General features: G+C 38.0%; 2 protein-coding genes across 2 annotated transcripts in view; one reads left to right on the top strand and one right to left on the bottom strand.

The window, feature by feature from the left end:
* The window catches only part of LOC133979436 (uncharacterized), a 1,726,912-nt gene that overhangs the window by 1,229,590 nt on the left and 474,176 nt on the right, over window positions 1-23,146 (top strand). The window lies entirely within an intron of this gene.
* Window positions 15,860-20,176, bottom strand: srp19 (signal recognition particle 19). Its single transcript, XM_062416937.1, has 5 exons — window positions 19,996-20,176; window positions 18,564-18,639; window positions 17,941-18,012; window positions 17,559-17,661; window positions 15,860-16,374 (listed from the first exon to the last, which is right to left on the bottom strand). The coding sequence occupies exons 1-5, from the start codon at window positions 20,031-20,033 to the stop codon at window positions 16,244-16,246; spliced, it is 420 nt and encodes a 139-aa protein (XP_062272921.1). The 5' UTR covers window positions 20,034-20,176; the 3' UTR covers window positions 15,860-16,243.

Here is a 23,146-nt window from a genome sequence, read left to right as displayed (position 1 = left end):
AACGGTAAATTCAAGATTATTTCAGTGCAATTATTACTGCCACCTCCCACATCATATCTGGGTTTGTCCCAACCAAGGGGAAGGTCTTAACTGGCCTGATAAATAAATCAATGACAGGAGATAAACTGATAGAAGTGGTTGATCCTGAAGAGGAAGAACATTTCATATTCAACTCTCTCCACTCCAACTTGACTTTCGCAGCTGGTCAGGATTTACATTTTCAGGTGAGTAAAAGAAAGGTTGACATATAGATTGGGCTATTAAGCTTTACAGTATTAGGTTAGTTATATATTTTCTGAAGGAATAATTCCACAATATTATTTTGGACTTTTGCTGACTTAATTAATGTTGAGATTGTTTCATGATTATTTACAGCACATTATTTTATTGATATGTTTATATACAGTATATATATGAATGAAACATTGGTAAGTTATAAGTAGTAAGTGATTTTAATTTCAATCATTGTTCATGAGGAAAACTTATTTGTGTGACAGTAACACAGTCTAATGTGCTGCACAGTGAGAGTTTGGGGGAGGACCAGGAAGGTGGCTATACATACATAGCTGTATAAATAATGTGGATCAATAACATTACTCTTTGTATATTGACTGTCGGGGTATTTGTAGGTATCACATTAACCTACAGTAACAAGGTTTGTTAGGCAGCCACAGTATTAGTATCTCCAAACCTTGACAAATATAATGAAAGGAGAAAAATAAACATAAGGTGAACTGACACTGTAAAACATAATGTTTCCGTAACACTAACCAAGTGACTTTTGTGCCTAAATCTAACCACACATTACATACCTTGATTTTTACAATTACGGCTAAAATACTTGAACTGGAGTGCAGATTGTTTCATTATGAGGATGTGTTGGTACCATACAGGGACAATCAGATAAACTGTTAATTCCACATTGAATGGACATAATGGTGTAAGGTTTTGGTGGTTAGTTTTACAAATAGCCTATATACAGTTTCAAAGATGAAGCACCTAAACAATCAGAAAAAAGGGTAAATTAGTGGCACTTGGGTTAGGTTTAGGTTATCACACAAGACCAATAACTATTTTGCTCTGCTGAGGTAATATGTGGACATACTCAAAGCACAACTACTTCCTTGATCAGTCACATTTGTAATAGTATTTATAATATTTTGCAGTGTGATGGCGGGTCGGCTGCAGGTCTGGTGGACAATGAAGCTCCTGATCCTCTTCAGCCTCCTCAGCCTCACTCAACATTTTGGTAAGAAATATTTAACATTTTAACAACCTCACGTTCTCTTTTATATCTTAGTTGTAATCCATCAGATTTCAACAAGTCAAAGGATCCCTTTAAGAATTTATGTCTTTGACAACATACTTCTAAAATGAATGACCACATTTCCATGTATCTCTGTTGTACTTTCAGTATAATGTGTAATATTCTAACTGTAATAATTTAGTATTTGCATTAAGTCTGCCAATAACATACCTGCTTTCATCTTCCTTTCCTCTAACTTTCATCATGAGCTCAAAACATGAGCATAAGGAACAACTGATCCTCAATTAAAGTAAAATGTGTCTTAACTTTGCAGAGGTGAGAGAGGATGACTGGGAGGAGCTCAGCCCTGATATCGCTGCACTGCATCGCCTCAGAGGACTGTCTGAACACATGTTTCATGAGAGGCTCAAGAAGCCGTTCAACTCAAGGTAAACTTACATGTCTCCCTTCCAACATTAAAGGCTTTGGCAAATCTAAGATGCATATATTTCACAAAATATGATATATCTTGTTATTCAGGCACTGCTGTGAAAACTGACAGATGAGATGGAACTTTTTATCCACACCCTGTTTTTTATGAAAATATATTTTATCCCAAGGGATATACATAAATTCCCACTTAAAAAAGAACAAGTAACTGTTTTTCAAGTTAGTCTAAAAAACACAGTCAGGTGTTCATATGAACATTAAAACATTAGTTATATGCTATAATCATTCTTCCTGTTCAATGTGTATCTGAACCTAACATGAGTTGATAAAGTGAATAAAAATGTAACAAATAATGTATTTCATCTCAGGGCCACGTCCATGCATGGGACCAGGGTTAAGAGATCCACTAGTAGGTAAGAAGGAGTAAGAAGGTATTTACAGCATGTTAAGAAATAAGATTTGTGATGAGATTTGGTGAGAAAGCTTTTATTCACCACCACCTGAGAAGATGGGCTTTGAAGTAATCACCTGTTAGTGCTTCTTATTGTACAAAGCAGTTAACTCTAGGGCAGCTCTTCTAAAAAACTGTATGTGATGTTAATTTGTTTGAACAAATAGTAGTCACAGCTGTCACATTTAAGGAGAAAAATGTATACTGACACCAGCCACTTCATTAGATATACCTGTGTAATCTAATTCAATCCAATACAACAGCTCTGCTATAAATTCTACTTTTATGAAGTTTATACATTTTCAGTTTTTGTTAATATTGTCAGGAACGTGATAATTCTACTTTATGTTTATTACTGAGGTCATAGTGGGTGATGGTGGCGTATTAGGGTGCATTATATTGATTGGTGTTCCTAATATTTTGCCCCTCTGATGTGTGTTAATGGAGTTATTTGATTTGAGTTAAGTTACAGGATGCAGAGTTGTGGGGATTTAGCTGTAACTTCTATAAAAAATGACCAGAAGCATATCTTCTTTGTTTTACCGTTCACTGAACGTCTGCATATGAAACAAACGTGGCATTGCATTGTTTTACATCTGTCATAATGAACTTATGCCTGAACTTCCACTGTATCTCCCTATCACTGCTTTCTTCTTTTCTTTACTGCTTGTACTGTGAGTGTAAACAAACATGTCTGCCACCCTGTGGACAGAATAAGTAATTAGTCTTTTTAACTACTAAACAAACAATAGAATTGCTTGTTATATTTAACTCTATGTGTATGCTTTTAACTGTATCAATAACTAAATGAATTTCTGTATCCAGGAACTAAAGATAGAAGAGTTATTATTAGGTTCAGGCAATATAACTGGTGATAATGAAACACCTGTAGATGTATCCACCATAGGATGGATTTCACTAGTTTGGCCATCATACTGTCTTGTTGTTTGTGTCGCACCACTGAGGGGTTGCATGAGAATTTCATTGAAAAAGTAATGTTCAATGACAATAAAGCATTCTGATTCTGATTTGTTTTTGGTATAGGACGGATTTTAAATGGCACATCACATGAAGATGTGCAATGGTCATTAAAATCAAAGTAGCCTCATATGGATTGATCCATTTGGATAGATAAAAGCAAAATATATTCATTATGGGAAAATATTTGACATTCTCGTGAAAATATTGCACCTGCACAATGTTGCATCACAACTTTATGGTGGTTATTATCAGGCTTTATTGAATTTGTGTAATAACTGTGTTTCTCTCTGTGATATAAACATAATTCATCTTCTTTTAGGGGGAACACTGACAAAAACCTGAAGAGTCTGATGGATGGTTTTCAGAAGTGTGAAAATTTCACAGCTTGTGTCATTCAGATGGAACAGGTTGGTGGATTTTAAAAGAAAATGAAAGAACTGAGTTTAGAAAAACTGAACTTAATTACACTGGAACCACAACCAGATAATAGGAATGTCCCAATTAGGGCTGGGTATCAGTATTTGATACCTTTTACATGTGATTGGTCCACTGCCACAGCAGCTACAACCTGTCTGTGGTGGTGAAGTCGTGGTGAATCTGAGTTAGCACGCTCAGCAGTTCAGCAGCCAAGATGCCACCTAAACGCTCTAAAGTGTGTCTACACTACACGCCTGTTACACCGGATACAAGACAGAGACCTAAATGTGTTAATGGGAATCTAATGAAGTACTCAGTTGGTATCGGTATCACTTTAAGGGTACTTGGATTGGTTCTGGTATCATAATTTTTTATTGATACCCAGCCCTATTCCCAATCAGGTTTTTCTACTTTAATATTGAGTATCTGAAAATATCAAGTTCCATCTAATACTAGTAGGTTGAGGTGGATAAAATACAGCAAATGAATGACCCTCTGACTGATACATTATTATATATGACATCATTAGATTATTAATAGTGAAGCATCAGTGTTAGAGCAGCATGTTACTGTTGTAGCTGCTGGAGGTGGAGCTAGTTTACACTACTTTATTTACAGTTAGCTAGTATAGTCCAGTGGTTCCCAACCTAGGGGTGGGGCCCCTCCAAAGGGTCAGCAGATAAATTTGAGGGGTGGTGAGATGATTAATGGGAGAGGAAAGACGAAAAAAACTAAGTTCTGATACACAAATGTGTTTTCAGTTTTTGGACTTTTTCTCTAATCTTTGATTTTTGCTGAAATATTGGATCATTTGAACATTTATTGAAATGGGAGCATGTGAGAAGTTTAGAGGGAAAAATCAGTATTTGGTGGAGCTGTTAACAACTCATAGACATCTGAAATGTGAGCCGACTACACACTGCTTTTTGGTTTCACCTTTAACAATGTGTTGTATTTTAAAAGCTTGTTATATTATCCATTGTGTCAAATCTGCATCTGAAACATAGACATATATACGTATGTACAGTTAGGTCCATAAATATTTGGACAGTGACACAGTTTTCATAATTTTGTCTCTGTACACCACCACAGTTGATTTGAAATGAAACAATCAAAATGTGATTGAAGTGCAGACTTTCATCTTTAATTCAAGGGGTTGGAAAAAAACATGGTTTCAAAATGTTAGGAACTGCAAACATTTTTATGCACAGTCCACTTATTTCATGGGCTCAAAAGTAATTGGACAAACTAAATAATCATAAATAAAATGGACGAACAACACCACATCACTAGCCAAGAAAGCTCAGCAGCGCAACAAGAGAACCCTCCAGTGCATAGTGGATGAAGTGGGGAATATCATTGGTGCTTTCACTGGCCTGGAAAGCACTCAGCATTGCACGTGACCCCACCCTCCACTCACACAGCTTCTTCAGTCTCTTGTCATCTGGCAGGAGATACTGCAGCCTTCAGGCTCGCACCTCAAGACTGAAGGACAGCTTCATCCACCAGGCCGTGAGGAAGCATTTTTTCTAATCTGGCCTTTATATTCTTGACACTTAGGCATGTTTCACACCGTGAGGTGAACCCTCTGTATTTGCTCTTGTGAAGTCTTCTCTTCATAGTGAACTTGAATAATGATATGGCTACCTCCAGAGTGTTCTTCACTTGACTGGATGATGTGAAGGGGTTTTTCTTTGCCATGGAAAGGATCATGGGATCATCCACCTCTGCTATCTTCTGTGGACATCCAGGCCTTTTTTTATTACCAAGTTCACCATTGCATTTTTACTCCTTCAGAATGTACCAGACTGTTGATTTGGCCACTCCTAATGTTCTTGAGATCTCTCTGATGGATCTATTGTTGGTTTTGCAGCCTAAGGATGACCTGTCTTTGATCGCACGTTGAAAGTTCACAGGAACAGTTTCCCAATGCAAAGACAACACCTGGAATCGATTCTAGACCTTTTACCTGCTTAATTGATGATGAAACAACAAAAGAAATGCCCACACCTGTTCATGAAACAGCTTTTAAGTCAATTTTCCAATTATTTATGGTCCCTTTAAAAAGAGGTTGGTACATATTAAAGAGCTGTAATTCCTTTCTCCAATTTGGATGTGAATACTCATAAATTAAAGCTGAGAGTCTGCACTGTAACTGCACTTTATCACTTTCACGACACTTACGGTATTTGGTACATTCCCTTTCTATGAAGATTGTGTCATTCGTAAATGTATCTCAGCGCTCATAAAAAACTATTTTGCATTTGGTTTTCTAAAATGTAAATGTGTGTTGCGAATGTAATTTTGTTGTGTGATATGCAAAAATGTTTTCCAAAAAGTAAATTTGTCTCAAGGTATGTAAAAGTGTTTCACACTTTGTAATGTAGTTTAGCACTTCCTGGCCACCGTACTTATTTTATTCTAAATTATTTTCCAGGATTTTGACACCTTCTTGAAAGATATTGATGAACAGAAGATACAAGATTATCTGTTAACAGCTTCAGAGATCTCACACAGTTACAGCCAAAAGATTCTGATCACAACTGACAAAGAAAAGTCGACGATTGACAGAGTCCAACAGGAATACAACATGGATCCTCATTACTCAGTGATAGTCAGTAAAGCCTGTCTACACAATGACTCCTGTGTACCAGAAGCAGATAGCTACACTGTAGTGAAAATATTTGGAAGTGTTTCAGAAGATGGACAAACTGTGTCTGGCCTTTCTGGTTCATTACTTGCAGAGCTGATGCTGAAATCTCCTTTGAAAGCAGCACCAGTGTTCTCCCTCGATGGAAACACAACTACAGACTTCCAACATAACTTCATTCGGGTTTTTATGGTCCGTGGAATTAAAACAGTCTTAGAAACAAACTGGGAGAATCAGCAGATTTACCAGGTCATGAATCAAACTGACTCAGTTTCCAGCTACCAAATACCACAAAGACCAGTTGATCATACCACACAGTATGACCATCAGCAGATCATCATTATGAAAGATGATCCTGTGGTCAGAAAAGCTGTCACTTATCTTTATGAGAAGCATCCGTCAGTTACCTCCATCTATGTTCTTGATAACAACCAGAGACCAAAACTGATTCATGGAGCTTCTCTGCCGCTGTCAGAGGACAGCAGACTAACGCTGGTGGGTCATGGTGTGAGAGATAACTCAGCAGAGATGAGACTGGGAGGGTACAGAGCCCAAGATGTGGCCAAAATCATTCAACAAACCTCCAGGATCGGTGACAAAATCAAAACAACAAGTGTGGTTGCCTGTGAGGTCGGGTCAGATAAAGCTTTTGTTGAAACCCTGATGAAGGAGCTCCATGACACACATCACATCGAGACAGAGCTGCACCTGAGAGACACTGTGATCCAGGTCAGACACACTGGAGAGAAAATCACCCAAGAAATCACTCCAGATGGGCTGCAGTGGAGGCATAAAGATGACAGTGAGAAAGTTGTGGCAAATATAGACAGGAACGGAGATGTCATTATTAGAAACGAGCCTGGCAGTAAAGGAGAAGCAATTTTCACCAATGAAAGAAACTTTCTGATGGGCAAACATTTTGTAAGGAATGGAAGAAAATGTCTCATAAATGAAACTCCAAATCCACGTTTTTTAATCTACAGAGACAGCTGGCCAGATGAGCCAAGGACATTTATACACCAGAAAGTTTTTGAGATGATTGACAAAAATAAAGTTGAGCAAATACAATCTGCTTGTGATGAACTTGAGGCGTTATCTTGGGGATTGTTTCACTCTGACCAACCACCTCCCGAGAAAATACACATCAAGGATCTGGACGAAATTGGAGGAACATATCTAATAGGAGAAAAAGAAGATAATGAGATAAGGTGGATAGTGGATGAACAGAAACTAAAAAATGTTCTTTCAAACTGTTATGAGATAAAATCTGGAGAAGATGTTAGAAATATCATTCGACACTATGCAAAGACCGGAGAAAATGAAATCACATACCTGATGGTTAATGACTGGATATATGCTGTTGATCCACAGACTCTGTATGTGTATCTAGTTGGAAAAAAACTTGCCAACAATCAATTAAACAATGCTGTTAAGGAATCTATTACTGCACAGATAGGAAGAGAAAAATACAAAGACATGCAAACACAAATTCTGAATCAAAATATAATGAACCCAAAAGAACACTATGCTCGGTATGTGAAAGATATTTTTCTTGGACAGCGCACAACTGGCTTAGAACTTTCCACTGAGGCCTGGTTCACCACATATTTCACTGCATCAGTTATATCTGAATCTGCTAGAAATTTCCGGACATTCCCTCTGGTTCTCATGGCCCTGGACATGTCCCAAAGGCCAGACAACAATATCCGACGTAAAGGACTGAATATTCTTTTTGACAACCATCCAATGGCAAGAGGAAAAAGTTGGATTGACCCAAGCAGGCGAGGATTTCGTGGCTCAGCAACATCTGAAGGTTCTAGCAAGTTAAAAAATTACAAATCTGTGAATAAGGGACAGTTAATGAAGGACCTTAGAGATCTCATAAAACAGGAAGTCTACATATTAACACAGTGGCAGGGAGATAATAGTAAATATTATGTGAAGTCTGTGGCTGATATGGCAACACAATACAACATATTTCATGACAATTCAGATGAACAAATAACCTTCATAAAAGACTACCAGAGTTTCAAAGACAAAATTGATCATCATCCAATTACCTTCACATCTTCTGGAGATGGTCCAGCATCAGGAACACTTGGAGGATATGACAATGGCTATGTAATGTTGAGAGACTTGAATTCAGCCTCAGAGTTGGAGAATTCTTTCAAATTACAGTCCTATTTCTCCAGGGCGTCCATATCGTTAACTCAACAAATCCACAGCCAACTGAAGGCAAAACATGGTGAAAATCTGGCAGGGCTGCGTGTCCAGGAGGGCAGTGCCCGAATGGAGAATGGACAGTTTATATGTCAGCTTGTGTCCGATGGTGCTGATTCTAAACCTGTTGAGTTTAGGGTTGAGTTATCTCCAGAGAATCAACGCTTTAATGAAAAGATGCTGGAGAGCATTGACACAGCAGTTAATGCCCTGGAGATGCATGGTTCAACGTCCTCCCATCAAGTTAACAAGTATGTAGAGCAAGCAGGGACTGCTGTTGGGACACTGGGTTTATTGCTTGGGATGAAAGGAGCTGTTCGTGCCTTTGAACAAGGAGACATCAAAGATGGTGTGATAGGGAGTCTGCAAACATTGCATGGAGTGGCAGACATGACCACGTCTATTGTTGCCAGACAAGCTCTGTCCTCAGAGACCAGAATCGCCAGAACTGCAGCAGCAGTGATGAAAAGCCCTGTAATGAAAGGCACTATGAAAGTTATACCAGTTGTTGGAATTGGGTTGGGAATATACAATTTGGAACAAGATTTGGAAAGAGGTGATGCTCTGGGACTAATTGATGCTTCCTTAGATGTTGATATTATTGTGTTAGATGTTGCTCTAATGGTTCAGCCTCTGCTGGCACCATTTATTGCACATATAAATCTGGCTCTATCAGTAGTTCGGATGGTCATTGATGATGTTTATATGGGCATCAAGAATGAACTAAACAGCCTCCCAAAGGATGCTGGAATTCTTGATAAAGTGATGGCTGTTTTTGTTGGCATTGGGAAGGGGATTGAACATTTTGAAATTTCTGTGGCAAGTATATTTTATGATTGGCATTACGATGAAATTGAGGAGGGACGCAGACTTGTTGACCAGATTTCAGACTATCACAAATATTACAGAGTTATTAAGGAAAAGGATGGAACAAGTGCCATTGATTTTAGTAGTGGTGACTCTTCTCGGAGTGGAGGCAGTATTCACTTCTGCCTTGCTGATCAGGGTCAGTCTGAGTTCTGTATGGATTATTTTGTATCTAGTGATGAGAGCACTGGGAAGAAATGTTGGAACATTGATACACAAGGTAGCAAAGATATAATTCTTGGCCTGGGAGAGTCACATCAATTACAGTATAAGACTCTACAGAACAAAATACTCATGTTCATACCAGCTGGCTCTACGACAGTGGTTTCAGGTTATGAAGCTGTAACCGATTCAAGATATGGGACATACGAGGGCAACAGGGATTCTAATCGTTTTTTTACAGTACAGAAAGCAGATGACAAACATGTGATTGAAGTCATGTTAAGTTACTATTATCAGCTTTATGGTGAACCAGGTGATGACATATTCTTCCTCGGTCCACAGAGAAGTTATGTTGAAGGCTCTGGTGGAAAAGACACATATATTATTCCTGAAAATGGTGGAAAAACAATCATAAACAACTACGATCCTTCCAAAGCACTAGACACTCTACATTTCAGTGTTGATTACAGTCACATTTCTGTGTCTAAATCTGAGAATGACGTTGTGTTAATGTACAAGGACAGCCATACTGTGATCATACAAAACTGGTTTTTAGGGGAAACATATCGTCATATGAACATGATGTCAGGAGACGGAGTCATGTTTGAGATTTCCTACACTGTGGTTTCTTCTGTTCAGCTGGTTGCCAGAGGAATTAACAAGATGTTTAAGACACAAGGTGAAACTGTGAACGCATCACAGCCCCTTTTACAGACAGTTACAAACATTTTAGGGTCTCGGTATGATGATGTGCTTATTGGAAATAGAGAGAATAATCTGATTGATGGAGGAGGAGGTCAAGATCATTTGATTGGTGGTGAAGGAGAGGACATATATTCAGTAAAACAAGCATCAGTATTGATTGACAATTACTCCACAGACAATACAACAGATCTGGCTATAATAGAAGCAGATATTCACACTTTTAAAGTCAGGGTGGAAAGTGATAATGTTGCTCTGAGTGCTCTCCATGACAATACAGACATCCATGTGACTTTAGTGAACTGGTTCAGATCACCAGCTGACAGACACTTGCTCATCATCACAAAGGATCTGATCACTTTCACAATCTCAGAAAACAAGGCTGACTGCCTGCAGAATGATCCGTTCACCAAGTGCATAAGAAGTCGCAGCATTGACTACAGCAAGTCCAAATCTGCTCTGGTGGTGGACCTTCAAGAGGACGAGGCTCTCCACAGTGTGACAGATGTCCGCGGGTCAGAGTTTAATGATATCATCAGAGGGAACAAAGAAAATAACATATTCATTCCAGGAACAGGAAATGATGTCATTCAGGGTAGAGGAGGAGAAGACTGGTATGTCATCACACCAGGCCAAGGAGTGAAAACCATCAACAATCAATCACCAGATCGAGCTATGGACATCCTCTTCCTGAAAGAGCCGTATAAGCACATAGCAAGTTCTTGTGAAGGACAAAGCATCATCATTTTGGTAAATGGAAGCAAAGAAGTTATTTTACAGAACTGGTTTGAGTCAAAGAGTTATCAGCACCTGCAGATCAGAACCAGTGATGGAATAACAGCTGGACTGATGTCCAACCTCAGCAGCTGTGGTGAGTCTTTACTGTTTCCTTTAACTGTTGATTACAGAAACCAAAAACCTGAACCACTTCACTCAGTCCCAATGCATCTTCAGAAACAGTCGATTATTGCAATTAACACAGAGGACTTTAATTCTGAAGAGTATTTCAGATATAGAAGCATAAATTCGTCAGAGCGGCTCTTCTTAGGCTATGAAGGCAAAGAGATGATGATGAATAATAATTTTGATTCAGTGAGAGAAATGTATGGCTCCTCAGGTTTTGACATCATGTTTGGCAACAGCAAAGAAAATGTGCTCGATCCTTACACTGGAGGTGCACTGATGTTTGGTGGTGAAGGAAAAGACACTTACATCATCAAACATGGATATGGAAACAACTTAATGATTGATAACTTTGCAGAAGATCAGAACATGGATACTGTGTTAGTTGATATAGATTTTCTCCATGGCAGCCAAATTGTACTGCACTCATCAACAGGAGATCTAAATGTGACGATCACAACAATGAGAGAACAATTACAATTCAGTCTGCTAAACTACAATAATGGTCCCCAACATCAGCACATAAACTTTCAGACCTCTGACGGAGTGCATTTTAAATTGAAATCACTAAATTCAACTGGAGATGTTCCTTTCTTTAAGACTGAAGCTTTCAAAGTGACTCTGAAACAATCACAGACTGACTGTCATTTGGACCTCAACTCTCACAGAAACTTATCAAAGGTTCATACAGTGCAAGGCTGTCCATCCCAGTCCAATGACATACTAGGTAATGATCAGGACAATGCTCTGATTGGTGGATGGAAGGATGATGCCTTAGATGGAGGTGAAGGAGATGACACACTGATAGGAGGGAATGGAGCTGACATCCTGATTGGTGGCTTGGGAGATGACACTCTTTATGGTGGGGATGGAAATGACACTATGATGGGAAACTCTGGCAGGGACGTCTTCATTCCTGGACCAGGGGCAGATCTAGTGGATGGAGGTCCTGGCAGAGACACTGTTCTATACCAGGGTGATCACGAGAAGGGTAAAGGGGTTTACGTTAACTTGTTAACGGGACAGGGCCGCTACGCTGATGCTGAGGGGGACGTGTTGAAGGATGTAGAGAATGTGATCGGCACTATCTACTCTGATATCTTGGTGTCTGGTTATGAAAGTTCCCTTCTCAAAGGTTCAGACGGCAACGACATCTTGGTGTCAACTGGTGGAGATTACCTGGTTGGGGGTGATGGAAATGACATTTACATGTTGGCTTTCCACAATAGCTCAGTCACCATTGACAACTGTGCAAAGGACAACGCCACAGATGTTTTGTACTTAAAGTCACAGTCAACACCAATATTTGACTGCCAACAGTTATCTAGCAGAGTTCTCCTGACTTTCTTTGGACTAAATCAAACTACTGTAAGGATTGCACTGGAAGGTTGGATCAGTGATGAAACTGAATGTGGTCATTTGATGTTGGTTTTCAGAGAGGTGCAGGTGTCAGTGGACAGTCTGCTACAAGAGTGTCAGTTAAGAGAGAAGGAATGGGTTTGGCCATTAATTAAGATTTCACTTGCCTGCATCGGTCTTCTCCTTTTCCTCTGTGTTTTCATCTTACTAATGTATAGAAAATCAACTAAAGGGGCACAACAACAAAAGACACAGGAAGAAACACAAACACATGTTGATGCCAAGTTAATTTCCATGACGGCAGATGTAATGTAGATTTTTGAGGTTGAAATTTGTCTATGAAACTCTGAAATGTCATTACTCGCTCGTAATTTGTTTTTCATTCATTATTTGCATTTACTTTTTTATATATATTTATTTATTTATTTTTTGCCTCTATTAGAGAGTATAAGGCATAGAGGCCAACAGGAAACAGGGGAATGACCTGCAGCAAAGGTCCCTTGCCAGAATCAAACCAGGGATGCTGCTTTTATGTTTCATGTGCCGTAACCACTCAGCCACCAAGGCATGCCTAGTGTTTATGTTACTTTGATCATATTATGAAGGAATAGTGAAAGCAAATCTTGTTTTCTAGTTAGGAGCATGGCATCTGAACTGCATCAAAGAAGCAGACAAACAGTTAACTGCCAGCATCCATGTTTTTCCATCTTGGTATTTCAAACACACAGAGGCTCGGAATGACACGTCTCGTCCCAGTGCCAAATTCAATTAATTCTAACTAAATGAGCTTGACTGTCATCCTTTATATAAATAGAAATCTTGTTAGACCTTCACTTGGAGAAACCTTCACATAGTTGATATTACTACAACAAACTGAAATGCAGCTTTATGGCAACAACATCTTGGTGTCCACTGGTGGAGATTACCTGGTTGGGGGTGATGGAAATGACATTTACATGTTGGCTTTCCACAATGGCTCAGTCAAAATTGTAAAACTGTGCAAAGGACAAAACCACTGATGTTTTATGCTTAGGGTTAGGGTCGCCTATGGCATTTGACTGCCAAATTTCACCACAGAAGGTTCTCCTCACTTTTTTTTGGACAAAACCAAACTTAAAAGATTGCTCTGCAAGACTGGATGAGTGATCAAAGCAAATGTGGTCACCTGACGTTGGTTTTCAAAAACATGGTCTTGTCAGTGGAGAGGCTGCTGAAACATTGTACATTAGACAGAGGGAATCAGTTCAGCTAATCAGTCATCAGCTGAGGAATATGGGTCTTTGTCCTCATCAACATTGTGATATTACAATCCATTTTTTTGTATGTGTGTTCTAATGTAAATAATCTGCACAGTAAGGGATATGTGTGAGTTTAAGGAGTAGGTGCAGGTGGTGGATGTTTGAGATGTAGCTACGTACGCAGAATAAGAGAAGAATAATGTGTCTTAAATTAAGAAAATGTCATGATCAAGTAAAGAAAGGTCGAAAAATCATTTGCAAGCTGTTGCTGGCTACATTAAAGGAGCAGTGTGTAAGATTTAACGGTATATAGTGGTGAGGTTGCACAACTGAATACCCTCCTCCACCACCCTTTCTTTCAATGTGAGTAAGAGAACCTATCTTGGCCATTAAAGGTCCTCCCTAGAGCCAGTGTTTGGTTTGCCTGTTTTGAGCTACTGTAGAAACATGGCGGCTCTGTGAAAGAGGAAACTTACATATTATTATCTATTTCTGCCAAGTCCATTCCACTAGATGCTACTAAATTATACACACTGGACCTTTAATGGATGTTTTCTTAAAGTACTATAAGAACTGAGCAGAGACTGACTCTCCTCAGTCATATCTTTGTAATGCTGTTGATGGCTCTTGCTTGCAAACAATAAAGATCAACTGAGAATTTGAATTGTGTCATCTGGTATTTGAGCATCAAATTCTAACCCATCCAATACAGTCATATGCTGGTCCTCAGTCAGTCTTATGAGTACATTATAAATAAATTAAATTATGGGCATGATATCATTATAGGTTATATATAGTATATTATATTTAGAAATAACAATAAAAAGTGATTTCTATTGTAGTTTTAGAAGGGACAGGCAAATAAAATGAACATAAATGAATTGATGATTATTAATGTGATGTTATTGATAGGGTATAGTAACAGATCACACCAGAGGGCCAGCTTTACAGTCTCCCATCTGTATGCAGACTTGTCACCTCATCTTCATGAATTGATGTCTTTAGAGTGATGCTAATGAAGACTCTTATTGTCACAAATCATGCTCATAGGCCCGTCCCTCAAAACAGGATTTTCAGTGAGGTCAGAGACATTTTCCATTTTCAGCAGATGATGATTAAGCAGCCTCCTGGTGTCAACTCTGTACAAGAGTAAAACATGTTTATGAGCAGAGGGACAATTTAATCCCAGATACAGTGAACACATTTGGGATATGTCAAGACACAGCAACAGTTTTTTAAGAAGGTTCTTTTGATACATATTTCTTTTCATTATTAATATTTCTGCATTTTTTAAAGACAACATTAACATTGCTTAAGGTGTTAGAATAAACATCTTTGCTATGTAGTGTTGGGGTACCCCTAAGCTTTGAGAAATGGTTTAACCTGAGTGGTCAACAGCCAATGGTAAATGGCCTGTTCAAACATGCAAACAAAGTGCAGCTTGGGATGTTAATTATATGCCCATTGAATCCTATAAGAATGTCTCGACTGGCTTCCAGGTTTACTTCCACATTATGTGGCCCACTGCACATGCTCAGTAGTGTTCCCCCGCTGGCACCTGGACCTTGTCTGCAGTTCAAGGTGTCCTGTCAACAGTTTTATAGATGTTTCTTTTACAGTGGTGGTCTATGGGGGATTTTAGCTGCAATACCACGAGAGACCACTGGGAAAACTTGACTGATAGACTGAGTGGCAGCACCTTATTTAGCTCTTATAATACATCCATGCAGATACTACACCATGGATGTATTATAAGAGCTGGATACAGTGCTGCTGCTCAGCCTTGCTTTCAATTTTAACCCAGTGGTCACTCGCAGTATTGCAACTTAAATCCCTCATAGACCACCACTTACTGTAGAGACATCTGACTCCTGGATGTTTTATATTTGACCCGACAAAAGCAATGTAAAAACCTAGTTTGATGTTTTTTCTACTTTCAGCCAGAGGTAACGTCGGTTTGTGACAGATTTCTTTACGTGGTCGTCTGCTCCACACAGTGCACCAGATCACTGCTCCTCTAACATTATGCTGGTTTTCCAGTGTTTTGGGTGCAGTCACACCGAGCCATTACACTCACTGGGAAATCTGTTTTACTTCTAGGTTCTACATATTATATTTGATGGGGTTTAAAATGTCACAACTTTATCCTTACAACAAACTTATTTGATTGCAATTGAGGACGACTGATTTCTTGAAGTAAAACAACACAAAGGTCAGAAAATGAGGCATTTATTCATCTCGTCTTTTCCTCCAAACAGACACGGTGAAGTTGACAAAAATGTGAAACATAAAGACGCTCATCTTCCTCCATCACTTCACACATTCTCCTCTTCCTCTTCTAAAGTTGAGCCGTTTCTGGGTTTAAACCTTTAGACTTTGAAATGAAACAGAAATGAGTTTGTTTCTCTTTTGGAAACTACATGATGTCACTTTAAATCCTTGACAATAAACCCATTTGAAGAAACCCACAAAACTAGCTCGAGTGTCAGTTCAGGGTTTGATCTAAACAATCAATCCACCCAAAACGAGAAGCTTTAAAAATAAAAATAAAAAAAAGAAAGAAAGAAATGAAAATAAAAACAGGTCATCTTCGTCATCTATTTCTTCTTCTTCTTGCTCTTCTTGCCTCCCTCCCCCTGCTGGGAGCTGGTGTCTCCTCCTCCGCTCTTCTGGGTCCTGGTTTTTAGTTTGGGGATCATCTCCGACACGTAAAACATCACGTCTTTACCTGAGAGGGAACGAGACAGGCTCATGTTTAGTTAACATGAACTTCAGTGACCTTTGTTACAGCCTGCTTCTCCAGTGAGCCGATTTCTTTAACAATTACCTCATATATGGGTCAGTAAAGGGTTGGCAAGATGAGCAATTCAAAAATATCTTAAAAAATAGTCTTAAAAGCAGCATCAGGTTTGTTAACATGTGTAAAGTTTAATATCATTCTAAATGATATTTGCACCATTTCTTACCAAAAGTAAGACTGAATGCTCCTGAAAATGTGAAATGGTGTAACCACAAAAGAATGATAAATATTACATATTTTATCACCTAGAGAGAAAGAAAGAAAGATAAATGAGTAAAAGAGAAAGAAAGATAAAGGAGGAAGAGGAGACAGAAAGACAGAAAGGAGGAAGAAGACAAAGAACAAGAAGTAGGAGGAGAGAGGAAGAGTAGAAATAAAGAAAGAAAGAAAGAAGGAAGAGTAGAAAGAAAGAAAGACAGAAAAAGGAGGAAGAAAAGGAAGAGAGAAAGAAGGAAAGAAGAAAGAAATAACATAAGAAAGAAAGAAGGAAAGAAAGAAAGAAAGAAAGCAGTCAGGTTCCTGATCTCCATGGTTACCAGAGTAAATGTAATATGTAGAACAATTGTATTCCATTACCTTTATTTAATATAAAGTTATAATGTAAGATCATGCCAAACTAGTTGATATGGTGTTTTATTGACAATTTACTGTTTTTAAGCAGGTTGACGTATTTGGTACAAAGTTTTTATGGTTACACCACTTAGACATTTTTGCCATAATCCTCTAATATATTCTCTCAAAATGGATTAAAGCAGAAATTTGATGCTGGGTCCACAAACAAAGAATGTGTGCAAATGTTTATTTTCACATTTAAATTTAAACTAAACCACATGGACACAAAAAAACTTAATTGACCAATATACAGTACCAGTCAAAAGTTTGGACACACTTTCCCATTCACATCAATGAGAAAGTGAACCGAAATAAACTTTTGACTGGTACTGTATATAATATTTAAGTTATACAAGTTTATACATTTTCAGTTTTTGTTAACAATGTCAGAAAGGTGATAATTCTACTTGATGTTTATTATTGAGGTCATAGTAGGTGACGGTGTGCTGGATTATCTTGACTAGCGTTCCTCCACAGCAGAGTGTGTGTACGGGACTTACGGGAGTTGAATTTCTCCTGACAGAAGCTGCCGTCAGCCTCCTTCATCTGAACTCTGACCCGACCTCTGAACTCCCTGTTCCACTCCCGGGGGTGCATTTTGTTCTGGAAAACACATATACACATAGTATAATGTCGTAATAATACAATCTTTTTTAAACCCCTTATGAGTGTGTGATATTTGCAGACATCTTCATCAAGTTTTTTTTTCTTTGCTTTGTGTTTTATCAGCTGCTGAGAGTCTGTGTGTGTACGATGTCGGGTTGTTTCTATGTTCATATGTAAATGTTTAAAAACCCAATAAAACCATTTGAATTCAAAGGTTTTTGACACATTCATGTATTTGTGGCGTCCCAATAAAACATTATAGTGCTGCAGGATCACCTCCATGTAGACGTTCATCCCTGCAGCCGTCAGGACGTCTTTGATCTCAGCGCAGGACGGATTCTCCACAGCCTGCAGACACATAACACACTCATTCATCCATTCATCTGCTGTTTTTTTTCTCTCTAACCCTCATTAATTCATCATTGTCAAAATAAAGAAAAAAACCTGCTGTCATATCTTAAAGCTCAGACCGACATCTTCATCTATCTATCTATCTATCTTTCTATCTATCTATGTCTATCTATCTATCTATCTATCTATCTATCTATCTATCTATCTATCTGTATCTATCTATCTATCTCTGGTTATCTATCGGTATCTATCGGTATCTATCTATCTATCTATCCGTACCTATCTATCTATCTATCTATCTATCTATATCTATCTATCTGTATCTATCTATCTATCTATCTATCTATCTATCTATCTATATCTATCTATCTATCTATCTATCTATCTATCTATCTATCTATCTATCTATCTATCTATCTATCCATACCTATCTATCTATCTATCTATCTATCTATCCATCTATCCATCTATCCATCTATCTATCTATCTATCTAATAAGAAGGTGAAAGTAGAGAGTAACTGCAGGTGAGTAATAAAATAAGCTTGACCTTCTCTGAAGGGATCCTTCGTCCTTCAGCCAGCGTCTTCTTGCTGTTGATGTAGACCGGATAGACGCAGATGAACCTGAAACACATCACACTGACTCACTGACACATTCACGGCTGACAGGAGACGTCAGGAGAGAAACTAAAGTTACACTCTGAATGTTTGTGGTGACCTGCAGTCCAACTTCAGCACTTTTAAAACTAAAAAAACAATTAAAAAGACAGACAGGAAATTCATCAACAGAGTAAAACAAACTAAAACTAAACTGCAGAAGGACATCTGCGGCTCAGAGAGATGACTTCCCTGACTGATCAACCAATCATTGGATCTACAAACTGTCCTTCACAGCTTCCTTCTGCAGGTGAACCGCGGAAAACTTACGGCACCACATATCTAATCAATAATTTTCTGTTGATAGACTGATTAACTGATTATTAGTTTCAGCTCTACTGTGAGATTTTAAAGCTCAGTAATCACGCGATCATGATTTAACTATCTAAAGATAAGACTGAAAATGTTCACGAGATGTTGATGATGACATTATGAAGATATCAAACATTGTTCAGCTGTGATTAGATCAATCAGGAGTGTTTTTACTGATATTTCAATTGCGATATGATTTCCGATATTAGAGAGAATGATCATATTTACATCGCTGTTCTCATTGAAAACCATATTAAAATGATAATAGTCTGATTTGTTTGTGGGGATCTGTGGCGAACAAAGATATTTAGACATGATGCGTAAACCAAGACATCTCAACAGCACCACAAGAATTTAAAAAATATATTTTGATTGATTGTTCAGCCCTAATTTATATATTATATTTTACAATGTCTTTATTTCTACTACACACCACAACACCAAGACATGTAATCTGATTATCTACATGGCGAAAAACCTGATTCAGATTCATGCAACATAAATACATACAATACAAAATATACAGATTGAGAAAATACTGTGTAACCATTCACTGAATATAGTTATAACAATCAGTCCATGTGTGTAACTCTGACTATTACACGTCATGCTACAAGACCAGACCAAACTTCATGTAAAAACTCATCCATTTAAAATAAAACGCTTTAATTACAGCAAACATGTATCATATATTATAAAACGTGCCATTATAAGTCTCACACACTGTACGTTACTTATAACAAAGGTACATTTATAAGCAAAGTTTAACGTGTTTTACTCGTTTCACGGACCGTGGACGGCTGTATCAGAGCCGCAGACACCGTAAATAAAACCTATAATTTGTGCTTAATAAGAGTTAATAACATACTTTAATGATAGCCGAATTAAAGGGTGGACCTGGAAGATAAACGCAATTAATTTTAAAATAATTTAAAAGCACGTTCTGTTTGCTGATACTAAAGTTAACGTTAAATTTACACTTTTTCTAACAGAGTACGCGCATGAACTCACCTCTCTTTATCGGCGGGGTTTTCACTCAAATGCGCCATTATTGTGTCGTGTCGTTGTTGTTGTTTTTTAGTGTGTTGTGTAGTTCGTCTTGAGCCCCAGAGAAAATCGGCTCCCGGTGTTAAACTCACCGACTACCGACACGGTTTGATTAACGCCATGTACAGGAGAATATGGCCGCTAAACACACGGTGACTGGATGCAGACGGTGCGCTTGGTTCTTAACACCGAGCACGCCGGTTACAGTAGGAACAGGTTAGACAGAGATGCACCGCCCAGCTGAGACGATTGGAAGACAATATCAAGCTACTTATTCTTCTTCTTCTTTTATGTTTGATTTGCGGTTGGCAAACCAGCTTAAAGGTGCAGTACCGCCATCTAGTGGACTGAAAGGTGGAACAGCAGGTTGGCAGAGAGGCAGCCGCCCCTTTTCCTTCCGGACTGTTGTAAATCTTTCATTTGCACAAAATGTTCTTTTAATAATATTAAAGCAGATCAACAAATGTAACTACCTCAAAACTGTACTTAATTACATCACTTTAGTAAATGTATTAGTTAGTTTTAATTTGCAAACAAGCTTAAAGGTGCATTACCGCCATCTAGTGTTCAAAAAGTGGAATAGCAGGTTCCTTAAGAATCAGAATCAGAATATCTTTATTGTCATTTGCAAGAAGAAATGCAACGAAATGGTGCAGTCCTCATCTGGTGCCATATAAAAAGAGTATAAAACATAAACATAAAATGTGTAACATACAAACATGAAATAAATAAGGGAAAAACACACATTAGCATAAAACAACATCTGCAACATTAAAATAAAATGAAATCATTCCAGTCTTATTATTATTACTGAACTTGTGTTTCAGTGTATGTATGTATTGCAGGTGGTATTGTATTGATTGCACATTTGTATGTAGTCCAACAGTCAAGCAGTATTAAGTGCCATTATGGCTCTTGCATAGAAGCTGTTTCTTAGTCTATTTGTTCTTGCTTTTAATGTTCTGTTGTGTCTTCCAGAGGGTAACAGTTCAAAAAGTGCATCTGCAGGATGGGTTGGATCCCTGAGGATGTTTTGTGCCTAGTGAGAACCGTAGAGGTCCTCCAGGGAAGAAAAGGGAGCAGCCAGTGATATTCTGGGCCGTTGTGACAACTCTTTGGAGCGCATTTCCTGTCTGCTGCCATGCAGCTGGAAAACCACACGCAGATACAATATGTAAGAATGCTCTATATTCAGTTATTTAAGTTGTTATAAACTTCCTTTGATGCACTTCCAAGAATTTTCCCAAATAGTGAAACTTAAGTTAACTTTCATGTCAGTTCCTTCCTGACTGTAATCAAGCTTTTATTTGCACTGTATGTTCTTTTAATCATTTTAAAGCAAATCATTATTTTATGCTGCACTCTGATATTTTAATGCTCTATTTTAGTCTAGCTTTTTGTTTTCTCTTTCTCTCTTTTTAGTTTCCTGTACTTTGTTTTCTTTTTGTTGTAATTGGGTTTTTTAAATTTTATGTTTTAATGTTTCCAATTTTTACTGTTTAATCATCCCCTGATATATTGTTTTTATGTAAAGCACATTGAGTTGCTCCTCTGAATGAAATGCACTATATAAATAAAGCTGTCTTGCTTTCCTTTCCTCCTCAGAGTCCCTACACAGTGTTGGTGAGTAACTAGCTACATGTTACTGTAATCTGTTTTTTAATATTTAACATGTTACTGAATACATATTGTTGTTTTTAATTCTTTAAAATCAATATTTTTTGTTATATTTAGTAAATAAATCATGACGTGGGCTGCCTCTACATTCTAGCACCACATGCTGGACAGTTTCATGATGACCACAGTGTGCACGTCTACCTGTTGGGTGTTTATCTGTTTTATGAAGTGTGTGGTTGAGTATGTCCTATTAGAACGAGAGAGATGAGGAATGACTGATTCTTCCTTTCAGTTCCTGCCCAACCTCCTTCTCAAACCTACATGTTTATGTATATTATACAGATGTGTTCCAGTGTTGTTTATATCCTGGTATTCTTGCCATGTGTTTCATATTTGTTTGTTTTTTATGATAGTTTTATCCTCAGCTTTACTTAAAGGAATTTCCATGTTTACTGTTTTATGTGATTGTTTGGCCACTCCTCACTCCTACCTCCTCATTCCCTTCTACTCCTACATGAGCAGGATCTTCTGATACTGATTGTTTAATATTACTATCCACATATTTTTCTCTTGACCAACTCGTTTCTCTCTTCCTGGGTTTCCTGAGTGTGCTGGTACCCGCATGAACTAGTATATGTTTGTTCCACTGACATTGAATAGGAGTAAACAGCAACTCATAGACCTCATCTTGGCGATTACTGCCTGATCCTGTTTGAATGCTTGGCAGCGCTGACACACAGTCACTACAGATGAGTATTTTACCTGCCCACTTTAATGCGAACAGAACTGCAAATCAAACCAATCACAACAACATTTCATACATTTACCTTCAAAAAATTGCAACACAGAGACAGTAAAACTGGTCATTAGTGGTGGAAGGTAATTAAGTCAATTTACTCAAGTTCTGTATTTAATTGCAATTGAGCTACTAATACGTTTACTGTTAGTCCCTCTCCACCTAAAAAGTCGTTTTTCTTCTTCCTTCAGTTGGATGGAAAACAGTAGAATTTAAAGCAGAGCTGTTGTATTGGATTGAATTAGATTGCACAGGTGTTCCCGATGAAGAGGTTGGTGAGTGTATATCTTAAAACATGTCTGAAGGGGATCTTTAAGCAACAGAGGCAGACACTCTAGTGCCAGAAAGCAATGATTCAAGATTCTAAAAATATATATCAAACACTTAAACCGTTTAGATTTGTTGTTGATCATCTTGTGACCTCCCAAATTTATGTTATGATCCGTTAGTGGGCCCCGGGCCTTATGTTGAGCCGTTTAATGTGCTGCAGTTCACATTTCGTCCATGTAGTGTTCTGACCAGCTGAGGGGATCTCAGACTATACTGAGAGTTGTAAAAGGGGACTTAAAACATTTCTTTTTGGCAGAACCTTTGACTTATAGTTAACTTTGCTGGTTACTGCTTTTATGCTCTTATTTTTATGATGTTTTATGTTAGTTTAAAAAAAAATCTGTCTTTTATATTGATGTGTTTATCTTGTAG

This window comes from Scomber scombrus, chromosome 4 (assembly GCF_963691925.1).
Source record: "Scomber scombrus chromosome 4, fScoSco1.1, whole genome shotgun sequence".
Classification (NCBI taxonomy): domain Eukaryota; kingdom Metazoa; phylum Chordata; class Actinopteri; order Scombriformes; family Scombridae; genus Scomber; species Scomber scombrus.
The sequence above is the reverse complement of the archived record's forward strand: the minus strand, read 5'-3'. Positions and strand labels throughout refer to the sequence as shown.